Consider the following 19,028-nt stretch of genomic DNA (forward strand, 5'->3'; position numbering starts at 1 on the left):
TACATTGTGCAGAATCACTGCCGGTGGAAAATAGTTTCTAATACAGTCGTCTTTCATATGCCCTCACTTATTTTATCCGTTGTAAAGCACTTGTAAGGATTTTACACTGGTAACCCTACACTTGCGAACATAAAATACAGGTGTATTACTTTGTATTTAATTCTATCGCTTGCAGAAATGTTCTTTATAAATATGTCTTTTCATGCAAAGTATTGAATTTTACCTGTAAATCTTCCAAAATGTGATGCGCCAAAAGTAAACCAGCACCATAATTTCCGTTACTTTGGAAGACAGTTATTTATACGACGATGCATATCAATTAATTAATTTCTATTTTGCCCTGAGTGTTTAATCATTTATACAAGTCAAAGAAGAGGAAGGAAAATATTCAATTTATGTCATACAAAAAATTGAGAATCAAAACAATAATCATTATTAGTTTTTATCGTGTTTATGAGGTGAATGTTCATATATACAGGTGATCATTTTATATTAAAACAAATAAAAAAAAAATCATATTCCGAAAATAATTTACAACTTCCGTTGTAATTGTACAATCTCTGTATAATTAACTCTGAAACTAAAAATAAGTAAATACAAATGAAAAAAAAAAAAAAAAGTATCTTATGCCATAAACTGAACTAGTGTTACATTTTTGTTTCCTAGAGCAGTGGTTCTCAACCTAATTCCTATCACGATCCCCCCATTTTGTCACATCCTCTTGTCAGCGACCGCTTTATAATTTATGGTTTGTAATAAGCTTGTGTGGGATTTTCAATATACCTATCGCGGAGATCTCACGATATCCATCTATTTTATAATTGTAGAATCCATTTCTTGTATATAGTGGATACAGTATCTTCCCTAAAAGCGAATGGATTAAAACCAAATTTGGTCAGTTCATTCATATTACAAATATCGAATCCGGTCCGTCATACTAATTTCATGGAGGCCGTTTGAAAAATTTAAAAGTTCATAACTCCCTTATTTTTGGATCATACGATAAAAAATAGATATTTCTAATTTTGGTTAAAACATTGGACAGTTGTTAAAAAAAAAGTTATTGGGTATTTTAAATGATTTAATAATGTTCATCACGAAGATTGAACCGGACATTGCCGCACAAGTGAAATCACACCATGCTCAGGTATCTGATTAGTTTTCAATTTTAATTATATTTCAATAAGCAGATTTTGTTACATTTGTATTTTTCTGGTGTTCTCATTAGTTCCATATCGTACCTCTTTCATTTCAATTGATTTTTAAACAACTCTGCATCTGTTGAAAATGTTTAGTAGACCTATTTTTTGTTGTTGTTCTTAACAGTATGTATAAAAATATGCCTATCAGAACAAAATTCAAAATAATATTTAAAAGTATTTTCCTTTATTAGATTCTAATTATATTTATCTCTTCCGCATATATTCGCGACCCCTATCAAACCCTCGCAACCCCTCTATTGGTCGCGACCTCCAGGTTGAGAAACCCTGTTCTAGAGCATATTATATTTAAATTGTTATTCTAACGAAGTTAAACATTTGAATCCTTGTTATAAAAGAAATTGCTATTCCTTTGTCAGGAGTTATGGTGCAGTCTTTGTGTTGGTGTAGCGATACTAATATCCTGGCAGCTCTTCAGGACTCCTTCTTGACAGTGTGGTATTACCCAAATGCTCTCTTTGTTGATAAAGGATTAATGAGAAGAACAATATTAGAGAAAGATGCAGGGTAAGTTGGCTACATTTTAATATTTGCATGATGTAATCTTGGCTTTTCTTATTTAGTTTTCTCATGTTTTGGGTGTATCAACATTTTTTAGTTACTCTGAAACAACTAAGGATTAATTATGTAAAGCGGGGAAAGAATTTTTCGGTTTTTAAAGATAATTAACAGTTGTAATCTTTTCTATTTTATTTTTAAACCATCATCATTTTCATCAGGGCCGGCTCTACTATAAGTGCAACACATGCATTTGCACTGGGCGGCGAGTTTCGAGGGCTGAAAAATCTGTTATAACTATATCATTTAAAATAAATATTTCTTGTTAGATACAGACTTCATGATGATGGTACTTAAATTTATTAAGCTAGCATTCTATTTGAATACTACATTCATAAATCATGTTTAGTTCCCATTAGTTTAAGGTCACATGGACAATGCTAAAGCAAATGATCAAACAAATGCCAGCATCAATTGCTTGATTGTTGTCAAATACAAGAATTCATTTTTCGAGCAGTAGCGAACACCTATTCTATTTAGTTAGTTATCACAGTTTTGATATGAAAACTAGTCTTATCTTTGTCACAAACAAAGCCTACCATCGAAGGTGGCTCAGGAAAGCCTTTGGCCACCATCGAAGGAAAGCTCTCACCATCGAAGCTTTTACCATCCTCAGGAAAGCTTTAACCATCGAAGGTGGAAACTTTTATTTATTTTAGTTAAGAAATGTAGAATGAAAATCAACAAATAAAGATGAAAGAGCTAATTGCACTGAAATTGCGAACTCATGTATTGAGATTGAAGCTCGATACTGAATTATATACAAAAGGATTACCATCTTTCCTCTCCAGGTGTGTTTGCTTCATCTCTCACCAACTTAACAGATTATTATTTAAAGATAAAAAGAAGAGACACAACGAGATTGAACTAGTAGTATTTAGGCCTTTCTAAGTGTGAGTACCCTTTCCCTCCCCTTCATTGTTCATAATGGGGTACATACTTAAAATCGTGGGTTTTAAAATTTGTTCTTTCTGGTGAAAGGGGAAGAACGGCTAATGATGCCATTGCATGGGGCGACAAATTGTCTATGGCCGGCACTGATCATCATATATATTCTGCCATTATTGTCAGGTCATTTGCCGCAACTGGAAAGCTTCCATGCTCCACGGTCTTCCGCTAACGACTTCGTATTCACGTACGATTTTTCTGTTTTGATATCGTCCATTAATTCTAGTCTTCTTCACCCCTCCCTCTTTCCTGACACCATACCCTCTAGCACGTCACTCATGATACAGTTCCTTCTTAGCCGATGTTTCATCCAGTTCCTCTTCGTCTTCTCAATAACAGAAATTCATTAGCCTAAATATCACAGACAGAGTTAGCCCTGATATGATGAATGCTAATTTTTAAATGCTTAATACTTTTTAATATGTCTTTCATTTACGTTGAATATAATTTCATTTTAGTACTCGAAAGAAAGCAGATAGTAAGACCAGTAACATGGTCCTGTAATCCTGTTTTATTGGAGGCGAAATAGTGAGTGGGGGGAACAGCACATTGAGAAGGTTGATCTTACATGATGATCTGTACAGCCGCCGGACCCATCTCCTCCTTCATAACCACGGTGTTGCAGAAAGTTTTTTTTTGGATGTATTTGTTTCCGAAATGCGAGCAACGTAACCTATGATGTAGAGTCCAACAACAATTCGCACTTACGTGCATTCTTTCGACTGAGATAGAAACCAGTTGAATCACTCTTCACGGAGTAGCAGAGGACTTGGAAGTGCGTTATACGGTTGTTAAAAATTTAGCGGCATAGATCTGGAATAGCGTTATGTGTTTGCAGAAGTGCATTCCGAAACTTGACCAATCTCCTTATTTCCCTGACTTAATATCATGCGACATTTGACTATTTCTAAAATTATTATATATATTCGGGACAATCAGATTGCCGTGATAAATAAACTAGCAACGATCCAGTAAACGATTTGTTTTCGACAGTGACAGAGTCATCCAGGAAAGTGCTGCCTCACGCGACAAGGGGGACTACTTTGAAGCTGACAACAGCCCTTGATGAATAAAAAAGCAAATATTTCTTCTTAAATTGCCATACGTCGGTGCTTCAAATTTCCAAATAAACCAGGATTAGTGCAAAACGGCTCTTAAGGACAATGATTGACTTCATTATTTTGAAATGCTAGTGTTTACCTATGATTTCTATGTTTATATTAACAGGGAATTTGGAAAGAATGCAGTGATCACAAACTTTGTGGGTTCGCACATCAGCATTCGTCGCGTGGATGGATCGTTAGTGAACACCGCCATTTCTCCTTATCCTGCTGTTCTCCATGGCTATACTGCTTCCACACGTTGGGATGATGCTATCAGATTGTGTCGTTTCGTAAAGGTAAGATACATAACATTCGAAATTTGCTGTCCTTTTCTAAGGGTTCCTAACTGCGGTACACTCAATAGAATCTTTGCTGTACATAGGTCAGCTGACAAAGTGCATAATCCATTAACACAAGAACGAAAGAGAACAGAGCGACATCTGTTGCCATCTGCTAGCTATGTCAATTTTTAACAGCGGTGAAAGCGAATTCCAGTGCAAATCATACAAGCACGTGCAAACTGAGGAAACTCAATCCAAGCACGGTAAATTAACCAGCAAAATTTTGTGCATCGAAAGAGGGTAGTAACCATTGAGCCTCGTGAATCCCAGAAATCTTCTTTTTAAGTTTTACGTCCTACCCTTATGCCGGCTAGGGTAAAGGAGACGGCGATGATGAGAAATGAATGAAATGGTGGAATGAAGAAAGTGGGAGGAAATTGAAGAACCCCGAGAAAACCCACGTACATGGTGTCTGTCCACCACAAAGCTCACTTGGCGCGAGTTGGGATCGAACCAAGGACCCCATGCACCAGAGGTGAACGCTCTACCAATGAGCCAGCAAGACCATATGTGTATCCTAGAGTGGTCAAGCAGAGACAAATGGGAAGCATCGATAGTAAGTAGCTGAACTGATTAAATGCATTCTTAATGACAATAGGATACATATTAAATAGCTAAGACACGCCTTAACATTCGCCAAATCACATAAAAATCGTAATTAAACAAGGAAGGCAAGGTATTGCATTGGCAACATTGCCAAGGCATTGGAAGCGGGCGTCTGCGACGATCTCCCTACGTGTATTGTGCAAAATACATGTTGTGACAGGAAAAGAGCAGCGTTGCAGTATATCAATCAGCAGAAATAAACGACGCCAGCTGATATAATCTGTTTGCGTAAGTGGAGGAACATTGCGTCGCGAAAGAGAGCTAAAATGCAGAAGCAGTCATCTATTAAGGACTTTTTCAAAAACTAAAAACTGTAAGTAACTGTAAAACTAAAAATTGTTGACTCTTATCTTAGGGTTACCTTTTCATATCCGTGTACTGTAAAATCAGTTTCAGTCAATTTTCGTAAGCATTAAGCCTACGATTTACGTTAATGTTTTGTTTATGTTTCGTGCATTTAAGTTAGGCATTACAGAATTTATGTTAAAATGTGAACAGTTTAAATATATTGTACGTATTCTTTAACTTACTTTTTCTCCAATAAATTCTTGAAACGTGCAGTGCAGTACGTAACCATTTATAAACTATGTACCAGCACAGACCCAAATAAGAAGTGAGAAAATACGTACTATATTATAACAGTGCGTTTTGGTATAAAAATTTTGTCTTCTGATACTGGTTGGGCAAATTAATGAGTTCATAGAACTCCGGCCTTTTGTTATTCGGCCTGCCCTTCCGCCACATTAGGCTTAATACTCGGGAGTCTACTGTATTCGTTTAATTCTTTTATATTCTAGTGTGATTTTCCAGTAACGCATTCACTTCTCACGCGTCTATGAGATTGATTAATGTAGTGACCAGTGTATTCTTGAATAAGTTAAAAAGACAATGATATGGCAGGTGTAAGTAGAATTTTGAGATAAACATAATTGTTGATGCTTCAGTATAACTAACAATAAAATCTTTCTAAGTTTTCGATTTGAAATTGTCTGAATTCTTTTTCTTCAAGTTTTTGCCCTCTTACGTGTAATTAATCTCAAGACATAATTTGTAATGTGCTGTTAAAGTATTCTGTCGTATTTTATTAACATTTAATCCATTTTCTTTTCGCGTTACGTGGCTGCGCATTCTTTCAGCTGATCTACGTACAAAGTATTAAAGATTGAAAGTCAATAAAGTTTATATTTTTGTGCAACCCATTGCAAATAGAATATAATTGTGCTTTGATTATCTCCTGAGTTATAATTTCAATCACGATACTGTGACCTACAATTACCATAATAATTACCGTGATAACAAATAAGTGAAGTCATTTTTTAATAAATATGTAGAAGCTACAGAACATGAGTTCGCATCTAAGAAGGGCCATAGAAGGTCACAAGATCGAGATTGCAGTTATACTCTAGGAAAAAATCAAAGCGCAATTGGTGAATATGTATATTCTTTCAAACTATAAAAGCAATTAAGACTGTAAGTTAAGATATGCAGTATGTTTAAACCAATCTATAAAATAGATTAATACACATCTATAAATGATGATAAATGAAGAATATAAATGTAAGTCATATATATATATATATATATATATATGGTGTTTCAAAACAACACCGACAATGTTTGCGAAGCGATTCCTGACACCAAGATAAGACAAAAGGTATAGACCAACCTGGATGCCTGGATTCAGAAATCCATCATTTCGGAGTTACAGGCTGCGGAAAACGTGAAAAAAAAAAAAAAAAAAAAAAGAACCTTAATGGTCCATAGCTCCAATACTATGGAACCTACCGTAGTTGGGTCAAGGCTTCACTGAGGAACTATGTGCGCTGTCCAAATATACTTGTTTCAGAATTCTGCGATACTCACACAACAATTTTTGTTTAGGAAATTTGGCTACGGGCATATAATTTGATGTACTCACCAAGTACCTCTATAAAAATTGTTGCGCAAGTACCGGAGGGATTGTGAAACATGAATATTTGAATAGGACACATACCAGTTGCTGAGCGAAGTCTTGACCCGACTACGGTAGGTCCTATAGTATTGGAGCTATGGACCATTAAAGTTCATTTTTCCACGTTTTCGGCAGCTTATAACTCCGAAATGACGGATTTCTGCATCCAGGTTGGCCAATATTTTTTTGTTTTATCTTGGTGTCAGGAATCACTTCGCAAACGTTGTCGATGTTGTTTTGAAACACCATATATATATATACAGCATGAGGGAACTAAAAGTACCACCTGAAATAGTGAAGAAACTAGAAACACTAGCGATGTAAGGTTTGCGAGAAACAATAATAGCAGTAGGGGCTCATGAAATGGAGATATGGGATGGTTCGAAAAAGAGCGACAAATGGGGCATCTGGAGCAAAGTTATATTTTGTTAAATGGAACGATATACATGCATAATATAAAAGAGCACACGCAGAGAAACACAACGCCGTTGCGTTGGTCCCATGTGTGTACTGCACATAGGAACGAAGATATGGGCATGTAAATAGGTGTAAACAAAATAACAAGTGGCCTACTTGACCGTCAGTACCACGGCATGTAAGACGTCTCAGGTGCCTGATACAACTGTCTTGACGCAGAGCAAGTTTTGGTTGCAGAGCCACGAGATCGTGTTAGTTCATAGCAGCAGTGGTAGTGGTAAGAGCGAAGAATATAGTGTTTACGAATATATGTTCCATTTAACAAAATATAACTTTGCTCCAGATGCCCCATTTGTCACTCTTTTACTAACTCCCCCATATCTCCATTTTATGAGCCCCTACTATTTCATGTGGTACTTTTAGCTGCCTCATGCTGTATATATAGAATAGTATACTTAAGAATAGAATATAGTATATACTGCGGTGTGGAAACCTTATGTTTTATAGATGTAGGAAGTCTGTTTAGATATATATTGATGACAATATGCTTTTTATTTTGTATTTGAAACTAGGAGCACTGCATGAATATTTGACACTTTTCTTTTATTATACTAGTGAGTTTCTTGTATCTAAGGTAAAATGTTTAGGTTTTTAATAAGTTGACAAGAAGTTCGAGGTTTATTTAATGTCATAAATCTTAAATCTGTCTTCTGAAAAACTAATATTGTGTTTACTAAGATTGAATTTTATTCCAGGACGATATGCTGTGGGCATGTTTAGCAGCAATGGCTACACATGCTAAAGAACTGAATACTGCAGAGGAAGCGTATGCAGCCATAGATGATATGGATAAAGTTGCTTATGTTCAGTACATTAAGGTAAGTTATTTGCTTTTGCAGCTAGTTTTGAAAACATTAAAAATACATTTTGCTTCCAGAACAAAGTTTTTCCTTTTTTTGTGTGTGTTCTGTGCTGTTTTCTTGGAGTACTTAACAAAATATAATGAAGTAGGCAGTAGCATATTCCAAAGCTCAGCATTTAGAATATTATTTATATGTGTCATTACAACTCAGTTTTCGTGGTTTTCATTATAAACGCTAGAGATAAAGCGTTTTTGGGGTGATTGTTTTTTCCATAAAAAATGCCGGAATTTTGGGTGAAAAACGGAAATTTTTACTTTTTATGAGTTTCTTCTTCAAGTATTAGCTTCATTTTCTACAAGTAAATAAATGCATTTACAGCATTCATTACTTACGAAGCATGTGTTCAATCCGAGTTGGCTATCTTTATTGGCTCAGAAACTGGCATTTCAGTGGTGGGCAGCAAGTATAAGTTATGCAACTCAGCATACAAGAAGGAACTGTTGGTTGTCTAATCACCTTATCAAGTTGCTGAAAGTTATATATGTCAGTTGTATTGTACGGGTTTCCTAATCACCTTATCAAGTTTTTCAGAGTTATACATGTCTTTTATATTGTAAGGTTACCTAATCACCCTGTCAAGTTCCTGAAAGTAATACTTGTCATCTATATTGTACAGGTTGCCTAGTTACCTTGTCAAGTTCTTGATAGTTATACTTGCCATTTGTATTGTACTGTTTACCTAATCAGCTTATTAAGTTCCTAAAAAATATACTTGTCGTTTGTGTTGTGGGGTTACCTAATCACCTTATTAAATTCCTGAAAGTTATATTTGTTGTTTATGTTGTACAGGTTGCCTAACCACCTTATCAAGTTTCTCAAAGTTACGCTTATCATTTGTGTTGTACGGTTTGCCTAAATTCACACTGGCAGATAAGAAGAAGATATTATAAACTAAGAAACAGATACCATCTCATATTTGTTTTCGTATATAATTTCGCTATATATTGTTATCCATTCGGGAAACATTTATTGTGAGTTTGAGATCTTCTGTTAGAACCTAATATAAGTTCAGTTTACAAAATTAAAGCCTTAAACGGTTATTTTGTATATGGTCTTAGTTGACAGTAGTAAAGTTCATTATTTACGGACTGTATTCTTACTTTCCGTATATTATGTCAATATATTGGAAATAGGAACGTTGGAACCTTTTTCCGCTCGAATTTTAACAGCTTCAGTAAATGCTATGTATATAAATACGTAGATACATTGGTTCCGCGTAACCGTAAAGATCATCTGATGGTGATGAAACATTGCTTGTGTTTTCTCTGAGACTTCCGAATTTCAAAGAGGAAGAAACCACATAGTAATGTTATATCTCGCCTTGCCTCGCTTGCACCTGTCGATTTGTGGCAGACGATGATGTGATATTGCATCCAGTCTCCATTTACTACTGCATGAGTCTTGTACCGAATTAGTGAAAGTGGCATATGAATGCCAGTGCAACAAAGCATTGTGATACACTACAGGACAATGTGCATCGCAATCTTGCTTTTCATTTACCGTGTTTGAGCGCCGTTCCTCGTTGTTTCAGTTCGCAGTGGAGACCGAATAGCCAGTCATTACTGTCAAGTTATTTATTTCCAACTGTGGACCTGTTGCGTGAGATTGGAGTCAGTTGATAATAAGAGATAGACCGAAATTCAGCTTACAGGTTTGTTCATATTATGAATAGCAACAATTTTCAATTAAGTGTGTTAACCATTATAAATTTTGATTAAATATGGCGTCTACTTTGTTTGAGACTCAAGAAGTGCCCTTGTCATGTAGGGTTGAAGTCGGTCAAGGTTAAGGATGTGCGTTCACTCCCAAACTCAAAAACTCCGCGATAAATTTCTTAATTGATTAATTAATTTTATTTTGAGGGAACATGAAACGTGGTTTCTCCGGCGCTTACCAGTTATACTGCTTGGCATTGAAGAGATAAATGCTTAAGGGGCAACTAAAACTACTTTCTTTTTTAGGTTAACCAATATTTGTATTGCTTAGAGTTTAAAACTGCTGTGGCTAAGGGAAGAATGTACCCTTGCAATTTTAGTACACTTATTCGTTGGTATCTTTTATAAAAATGTTTGATTTTTATTAAAAATAACTCGTACCAATTATGCTTCTTAGTGTTGTTGGTTGTGTACTGCTCTACGTTATAGGAAAAGAAGAGTGTTTACGCTTGTTTCTGTTAATTTCAATTGACCTCTGATTTAAAGAAATAATGTATTTTAGGTATAAAGAATGTGTATTACAATAATGGTTTTATTCATTGAAATGTCATATTTTTTCTTTTCTTTCTTCTTATCATAGGAAATACCAGTTCAGGAAGCGCGTCTAGCAGAGATGGCGGCGTTGGCAGGCAATATTCAAGATGCAGAAAGCATATTTTTACAGAATGGAATGATTTTCCGAGCTATCATGATGAACATTCAGCTTCACAATTGGAACAGGTAACGTTTCATGTGCTTCATGTGGCACATTTTAAATTTTTAAAAGGGCCAAATGGGGATTTTCCTTGTAATCAAGTGATTTTATTATTGGCTATTGGGGCTAACTTTTTTTTATTTATTTATTTATTTTGTTTGAGCCCGATAACAGTAATGTACTGTTATATTGTATTTGAGTTGAGCTAGTCGAAACTATAAACGCAACTAAACGCTCATGGTTCAGTTTTTAAATATGAATTTTAAATTGTGATGTATGGAATAACGTCTTGTATGTAATGCTGTATGTGTTGCATCGTAGTAAAATTTCATTACACATCTACGTATCTTGATGTGTAAATATGATTACAGTGTGTTAATGGCACTGTGCTTCATGTGGGATTGCAGCAAATATTGCATTGTTCTACAGGTAAAATGTAACAAGTGTTTGTAATTTATATACTGTATTCACATTAAAGTGCTTGACATGGAAAAAAGTACTTGTGGATTTTGTATAAGTAATTATTTAGATTTAATACGGGTTTGTCTTAATAATAAACAGCAAATTATGTTCATATTTAGCAGCATCATCACTGTTTATTTTCAAACAAAGGCAAGTAGGTAACGAACATAGCGGAGAATATATATTCGTACATTGGCACCATTAAGGCTTCCTGTATATATTCTGTACTACAAGGTATTTTGGTAATTCAGTCTAGACGAATTTGGATGCCCTTTGCTTTCGTCACGTCTCCTAATTCTAGGAAGTATGCAGAAAATTTGATACACAAAAATAGAATAATTAACTTTTATAATGTAATATCCTACAAATGGTCTATATTTGTAAACAACAACGCGCGCTTCTTATTGAACAAAACCACATGCTCTCTTACTACACTACTATAAGCAACTAGACGCCAGGTACTACCACCATCATCAAGTCATGTGACAGAAGAGGAACACTAGCGCCATCTTTTCAGAAGAGGGTATAAAAAACGTTGTAAGACCTTCATTGGCACCAGTTTCGTTTGGTTATCCCCTCTCTAAGCTTGTCTGGAGCTCTGTGGAAACTCAACTCGCCAGGAGTACTGAGAGTTCGTAACCACAACTACCTAGCTTGTCTGCAGGAGCCCAATGGTTTCTCCGCACGCTTAGTTTGAGATCCTAATCCCAAACACATAGCTTGCCTAGAGCTCTGCGGGACCTTAATCTTTCTTGCTTGCCTGAAACACTGAATTTCTAACCATAACCACTTAGATTGCCTGAAGCTCTGTGGTCTCCCTTCCTTGGCTGCCTAGTCCTTAGGACACCTATTTACCCAGATAAACTACGGTTCATAGAGAATATTGTATTGGTTCTCGGACCACAATTAGATTGATTTTGTATAACAAAACTTTCATAATAAAATGTTTTGGAAGAAAGTCCGAATCCTTTGTATTAATTGCTGTACCTACTATTTTATGGAAGTAATTTTACAATAATTAAAGTCTGCCTTTACGGAATATTAGTAAGTTTATTGAATTCATGCACGTTTTCTAGAAATATATTGTAATGACTTTGGTAGAATCAATAATGGACCGAGATTTATCCCCTTCATCAATTTATTATAAAATTTGATAAATACAAAGCATCTTTGATTTACAAAGAGCAAAATAGTGTTTATCTTGTTAATGTCCAAGTAAGAGGAAAATAGGTGTTTTGCACGGTGTCCCTTCTCTCAAGGCAGTCTCCAAGGCACCTGCCAGTTCCGCTGAGTCTTGAAGGATAGCTCCTTCAGCTCAAGGCAGCTTCGCGAGGCTTGTTGTAGAAAAAACCCCTAGTCCAGTGCGACCACGGGAAGGATAGGTGTACCCCTAGTTTAGTGCGACCTCAGTGCGGTGTAGGTGATTTGATCAGTTGGACAACTGATGCTGGGTCCCACGGTGGTCCTCCTTTTATTTGTCCTCTTCGGGTCCTTCCGTGAGGTCCGTCTGCTTTCGCGGTTCTTCGTTGTCCTTCGTGTCGGCTTCTTGTCTGCTACGTTGTTTATAATCAATAGCATGTGTTGAGTTGACACGTGCGTCTCTCGTAAAGTGGGGATCCTTACAATATATTTATTTTCTTTAACTGAGGTACTTGATTTTCTTTAACTGTTGCTGAATGAAGATTATATCGTTATTGTTTTCTCTTTTTCAGAGCGATTAACTTAGCAGTGAAACATAAGACACACGTAGACACTGTTCTTTTCTACCGTAAAAAGTACCTAGATGGATTGGAAATGGAAGAGAGAAACGAACAATTTCTTAAATATAATAAAGAGGTATGTACAGAGGAATAGTAACAAGTATAGAAAACTTTTTCCTACCGTGTTATTTTTGAAAAAAATGCAATGCCGTGTCGTGGGGAGAAGGGAACTGTGCGACGGCCCCTGGCGCCGAAGTAAAGGGGGCGCAAAATTCAGGAGTAAAAAAGAAAGTAAGAAAAGGAAAGATAAAAGAGGTAAAATTACTTGTAACATTACTAGTATGTACTTAAATCCTCTTCCTGCTTTAGAAAGTGGTCCTATAATGTTATTCATGTTAGGGAAATCCATATGCACATATGTAAAATGAAAGGAAAAAAGTAATAAAAAGTGCTCAAAATCAAGGAAAAGCAGGGTTTATTTTTGAAAATTTTCTTACGCTTCGCGCCAACCATGGTGCCGCTTCACGGCTGGTCTGTCGACCACCTGTCATGTTTCCGGGGGCGCCGTCGTATACTCTCTTCCTGGGCGCTGATTTTCCACGGCACGGCACTGCAAAAATGAAATGAAATATTTTAGTTTTATGTCCCACATTATTCGCTAAAATGCTAAAGAAGAGGATAATGACGATAATGAATGAAATATTGGAATGGAGAAAGTAGGAGGGAACAAAAGAAACTGAGAAAGCCCACCCACACGGTGTTTGCACACCACAAAGTTCACTTGGCGCGAGCTGAAAACGAACCAGAACCGTACACAAGAGGTGAGCTCTCTATCATTGAGCCACCGAGACTTCCCGCGATATCCTCAAAAATGCTGGTATTTAATTAATAATAATAATATTTGTCCAACTTGTCCCGAAATTAATAATATTTTGTCCAACTTGGTTCGAAATTTCTTAGGTAATTAGAATAACATTTTAAACAAGATAACCCTGGTTAAATGTGATACAAATATAACGTCTAATATGTAATATGTGCGTTCGTAAAGATAGGACCAGATTAAGACTCCAAGAGAACCTAAGCACTTAAAAAACTTTGGTTTCTCCATATGCAATATATGTAATTGAAAATATATACAATAATAAACAAGACAATAAAGCTTTTTTTTTTTAAAAAAAAATTAAACAAAACAAAATGAAAAATAATGCTTATCTTTGTATACTTACACTTTATTTGTATTTGAAAAGTTTTCTCCTTTTTTTTTTTTAAATTGCAATGTCTTTTATCAGATCTTTATTCATTGCTATTATCAATCATTACTTCGTCATTATTATTATTGTTATTATAAAGATAAACAACAAAGTTCTGTAGCTTTTTCACCCACCACCTTCGAACATCGATATGTCACCTAAGACGTATCTGGAAGATAAAAATAGTCCACATCAACATCGACGACCTTCTACCAACTTTCTGGAAAGCCATGGATTCCATCGCGGTAGAATTTTGTGGGCCGTAAAGTGAAGAAGGTATCAAGCGCATTTTGTACCTCTGCTAGGGATTTGAACTGGCTTGATCTAAGGTGATTTCCCCAAAAATGGAACAGGTGATAATCGGACGGTGCAATGTCCAGAGAGTATGGCGGATGCAATAGTGTTTCCCATCGAAGGCGTAGAATGGTGTCCCGGTCATCCTAGCCACGTGGGGCTTAGCATTGTCCTGTAAGACGAGGATCCCTTTGTGATTCAGAAGTGCTTGTTCCAGAGTTTAGAGTTTTTCTTGAACACGACTCAACTGCTCAGAGTACACAGTTGCATTGATGCTCTGACCAGCTGGTAGCAGTTCCCGATGCACGATGCCGCAAGCAGCCCACCAAACACACAGGAGGACCTTCTTCTGGTGCAGTGCTGGTTTCTAATCGGTTCATGGGATGCTAACCAATGACAATGGCGCCGTGGAGCTTCGTACAGGATCCACTTCCCATCATATGTCAACACCGTGTCCAGAAGTGGCTCCTTGCTCAGAGGAAACAGTAAAGAAACACAGATGTCTGCTTGCGTTGCCTTCTGGCTCGGAGTCAAATCATGTGGGATCCATCGACCCAACTTGTAGTCGCAGGTTGATGGAGGTCCTGCCGAATGGTTTCTCCACTCACAATGAATTGTTGTCCCAATTCCTCACATGTCTGGCCACTCTTTGCCTCAATTGCTGCCTCAAGATCTTCATTTTGTATGAGTTGTGTTAAAAATTTCAAATTTGGGTGATTTGCGTATTTTAGGTACTAAATTGAAAATTTAGGGTGAAAATGAATTTATTGTTTACAATAAATGAAATATGATACGTTGTTCGCAAGCAACAATACCCATTTGAGGTATCTTTTTCGCCGTGTAACATCTCTCACACTTAATGTATATTTTTTGTTTTCTGGCTATGATCTATTTAAATATAAAGCAATTACATTCTGATTACGTTCTTTTCCCTTTCTCTCTCTCTCTCTCTCTCTCTCTCTCTATATATATATATATATATATATATAGGTAGATATAGATAAAATAGATATATATAATTATTTGTTTCTTGCTATATACATGATAATACCAAAACAACTACACACTGTCATTACATTCTTACATACACAGAGGCATGCAGTTTGTGAATATACGTATTTCTGTTGCTGCCACACAATTACACACTCATTGCGTTCTTACTTACACAAAGATATACTGTAAGTGAAATACACACACCATATGAAATACTGTATTTATATATTTCTAGCTATATATCTCATAATACGAAACAACTGCACACTGATTACTTTCTTACATACACAGGAACATATACTGTATATCGTTTGTAGCTATATTTCTGATGATACAAAACAATTACACACGGATCACTGGGCAAGGTGAACCTCTGGTGGTTTGCCATTGCTTTTTATTGAATGATGATGTCCTAAGGACGGAACTTTCAGTTCAACGTGAGATCCGAACAAGTGGTCGTAATAGATTCAAACCCCATGGACGAACCGAGAAAAGCAGCGCTTGCGCAATAGCAACAAACTGGTAATGCACTAATTTTACACTATGTGCAGTAACGTAGCCAGAGTTCTGATTTTGAGGGGCATATTTGCAAATGGAAACGACTTGGCCCAGTAATTGTATAGTGAGTTTACAAATAAATATACAGTAACTCATAACATTTGAGGGCCAAGCTAAATTTTGGGGGACCCGTGTCCCCATGGCCCCTTATCTACATCCCTGACCATGTGGGTGATTGCTTCCAAGACGGGATGAGGGACGATTGTGAAAGCGGAAGCTTTTTAGATATGTCCCATATCATTTCCATATAAAAAGATACTGTCTTGAAATACACCATATTCTGGCATTGTTCCTCTCAAGCAACACAATTTTCAAAAGCGTAATTATTACTTTAGTAAGTTAGATATTGCTATAATATTTTACATAAATATCAAGTAAACCTTCACCTAGCTTCTAGTTAAATCGCAAAACGAAACTTTTATTTCTTCAGTGCTGCATACAATAAAACAAACAAGACGGAAACTCAAGGCGCCAAATGGCGCCACGTCACTATTCTAGTGACATCTACGGCTAAATTTCCGAATTTTCGGAGCGCAAAAATACAAATTCTAACAAAAGAGATGATGCTTGTAGGCATCACCGCCAATTGGAAGACATACAATAAATATGCTCATGAGGAAAAATATAGAACTTTCGTGTTGTTCAGGAGCAACAAGGTCAAGTAAAGGGTTAAACCACCACTGCACTGCCCGCGTAGTCACGACATCCTCACCAAAGGCCTGGCATATCTTCCGCCTTGCTGGCAGCGGTGTTTGACCCGAGTTTGAAGTCGTACAGCATACACACCCTTTTGACGCTATGTGGAGGTCCCATGTTTACTCTGTCCTTACGCAACTTCACGGTGTAACTGAACTGCCACAACTAGGTAGTTTGTTGGATATACCCACACCAACAATTGGCCTTCGCCTTACCTGCATTCGCGTTCAACTCACGGTGTGAGGGTCAATTGAACACAGACTTCCACAAGAAGTGACAGAACCTTACCTTTATACTTCCTGTGTGTATGTCCCCACAGTCAGTTGTTTTGGATCTCATCGTGTACATAACTTGTGAAACTAGTAGTTGGGTGACGATCTCATGAAGCAGAGAACGGGAGATCTGTGGAAACAGAGTACAGACATTGTGAACTCCGGTTATGCACAATTGATTACTGCATATTTTCCATCAATTAAGACGTAACTATAGATGATCGGGCTCTACGATGTTTGTCGTGCACATTGGTGCGGCTTGCTGTGAATTGTCTGCATCATCTTTCGACCATACCTTTATCATGACATCCAGTCAATACACTTCATGCAGTTATCAGTAGATCGTTGATACTTAGGGATTTTTAGCATGAAGAAACTTGATACCGCATATCTCGTACTCAGCCGGGGGACTGTGTGCATGCCATGTTTACCGCACCACAATTCTTGTGCCAGTGACTCCATACAACTCGCTTACGCCAATCTATGGCTACGTATTCCTCCTCCATTCCCACGTAAGGATGTCCCGCTCTGACACACATGCGATCTTGGGGCAATTTCGGAACTTACTTTCTGAATGCGCCTCGAATATACTGAACAGTTTTTTGTTCCATTTCAGTCATGTTTTATCTCAAAAAACGTAAAAAGTTGATGAATATATATAAGGTATTTTAGTCATCATTCAATATAATTAAAATTATAATGTGACTGTTTGTATTTTGCAGGTGGAACTAGATCCGGAAAAAGTGTATAATAAAGTTCAAATGGAATACCAAAAAGAAAGAGAAACTAGCAAATAGAAATAATTGAAGATAATAGTGAACCACTGACTATAAATAACAAGTGCAATTTATGATTAAGTGCCACAACAAAAAAGGACCCTTGTACATAGAATGCTGTGTTAAAATATATTGGAATCTAAGTGTATTTATTTTGTTAAATTGTAAATAAAATCTACAGAATTAAACAAGTTCAAATATTGTAGTATTTTTACTTGCGCTGGTAATATTCCTATAGCTTTTGTCGTAGTTGTCTAATAACTAGTTTGGAATCGCCTGTACTCTACGATTCACAGCTGTAATCTTCTTTCATCGATTATTTTTGTTCGATCCCACACTCTATTATTTTCTTTTTGTCTATTTCAACTAATCTCTTAGTAGTCCCGTTCAAGTTGCCAATGTACCTATAACTTTTACTTTGTTTGCTGTAATAATAATAATAATAATAATAATCATCATCATAATCATCATCATAATCATAATAATAATAATTTTCTTATTAACCGGTTCATTTATAGATAGTGTGTTATAGTGCTCATGTTGTCTCCCTTGTAGCCTAATTGAGGAGTTTAATGCAATATGGGTGTAAGTCTGAAACATGCAATTGAAAAAAAAAAAAAAAAAAAACGATGTTGAAAATTAAGTAGTGTTTTTCTTAGATAAAACAATGTAATATGCAGCATTTTATTACGATACTGAATTGAGATGTCACCAGGAGGCTAAACAAGCATGGCAAAAGCCACAAATGCGTTTGATGTAAAAAGGGCGTAAATTATGAATATGTATTACCTGATTAGTACATTGTCATAATTTACAATTGTATAATTTAACCCGTCAACGCCCAATGTCACCTACAGATGACACTACTTTAAAGGCACCGTGTGCGTGGGTTTTCTCGGGGTTCTCCCGTTTTCTCCCACTTTCTTCATTCCACCATTTCATTCATTACTCATCATCACTGTCTCCTTTAGCTTAACCGGCATAACCGTGGGATGTAGAACTCAAAGATTTCATTTCATTTCACTACTTTAAAGGCGTCTTCTTGTTCACCAATCGTCCACCAGAGAGTCCTAGTGAAGCACAGTAGCACCAGCTACTTACCTATATATGTTGCACCACCACACAAAAAAGTTTTCAAGTTTACGTACTGTACAAGGAAGAAGACGCCTTTAAAGTAGTGTCATCTGTAGGTTACTCTGGGCGTTGACGGGTTAAGCTAAGCAGGCAACACAGTAAACATTTGAATAAGTTTGCAAATATGGAAACACAATGGAAGAGACTGAACAAAGGAACGGTGCTCTGAACAGGGCCGGCCCTAAACAATTTGTCGCCCCTGTAGAATGGCATCATTTGCCCCCCCCCCCTTTCGCCAGAAAGAACAAATCTTAAAAGCCACGATTTTAAGTATGCTACCCCATTATGAACAACGAAGGGGAGAGAAAAGAACTCGCACTCAGAAAAGCCTAAACACTACAAATACAATCTCCTTGTGTCCTTTTTTTTTAAAAAAAAAATAATCTATTGTTAATGAATCATAAAGCAAACACACCT

The 19,028-nt window shown here is 36.5% G+C and overlaps 1 protein-coding gene across 1 annotated transcript in view; it reads left to right on the top strand.

Annotated features, from left to right (window-relative positions):
- Positions 1–17,676, top strand: part of Oseg5 (intraflagellar transport protein Oseg5) — a 60,168-nt gene extending 42,492 nt beyond the window's left edge. Inside the window, exons 12-17 of the mRNA XM_081770025.1 lie at positions 1,580–1,727; positions 3,954–4,125; positions 7,900–8,022; positions 10,363–10,502; positions 12,651–12,774; positions 17,424–17,676. Of these exons, the coding sequence (XP_081626151.1) occupies positions 1,580–1,727; positions 3,954–4,125; positions 7,900–8,022; positions 10,363–10,502; positions 12,651–12,774; positions 17,424–17,498 (782 nt within the window). The 3' untranslated portion in view covers positions 17,499–17,676. The remainder of the gene's footprint in view (positions 1–1,579; positions 1,728–3,953; positions 4,126–7,899; positions 8,023–10,362; positions 10,503–12,650; positions 12,775–17,423) is intronic.
- The last annotated feature ends 1,352 nt before the right edge of the window (positions 17,677–19,028 follow it).

Source organism: Thermobia domestica, chromosome 8 (genome assembly GCF_964235325.1).
Source record: "Thermobia domestica chromosome 8, izTheDome1.hap1.1, whole genome shotgun sequence".
Lineage (NCBI taxonomy): Eukaryota > Metazoa > Arthropoda > Insecta > Zygentoma > Lepismatidae > Thermobia > Thermobia domestica.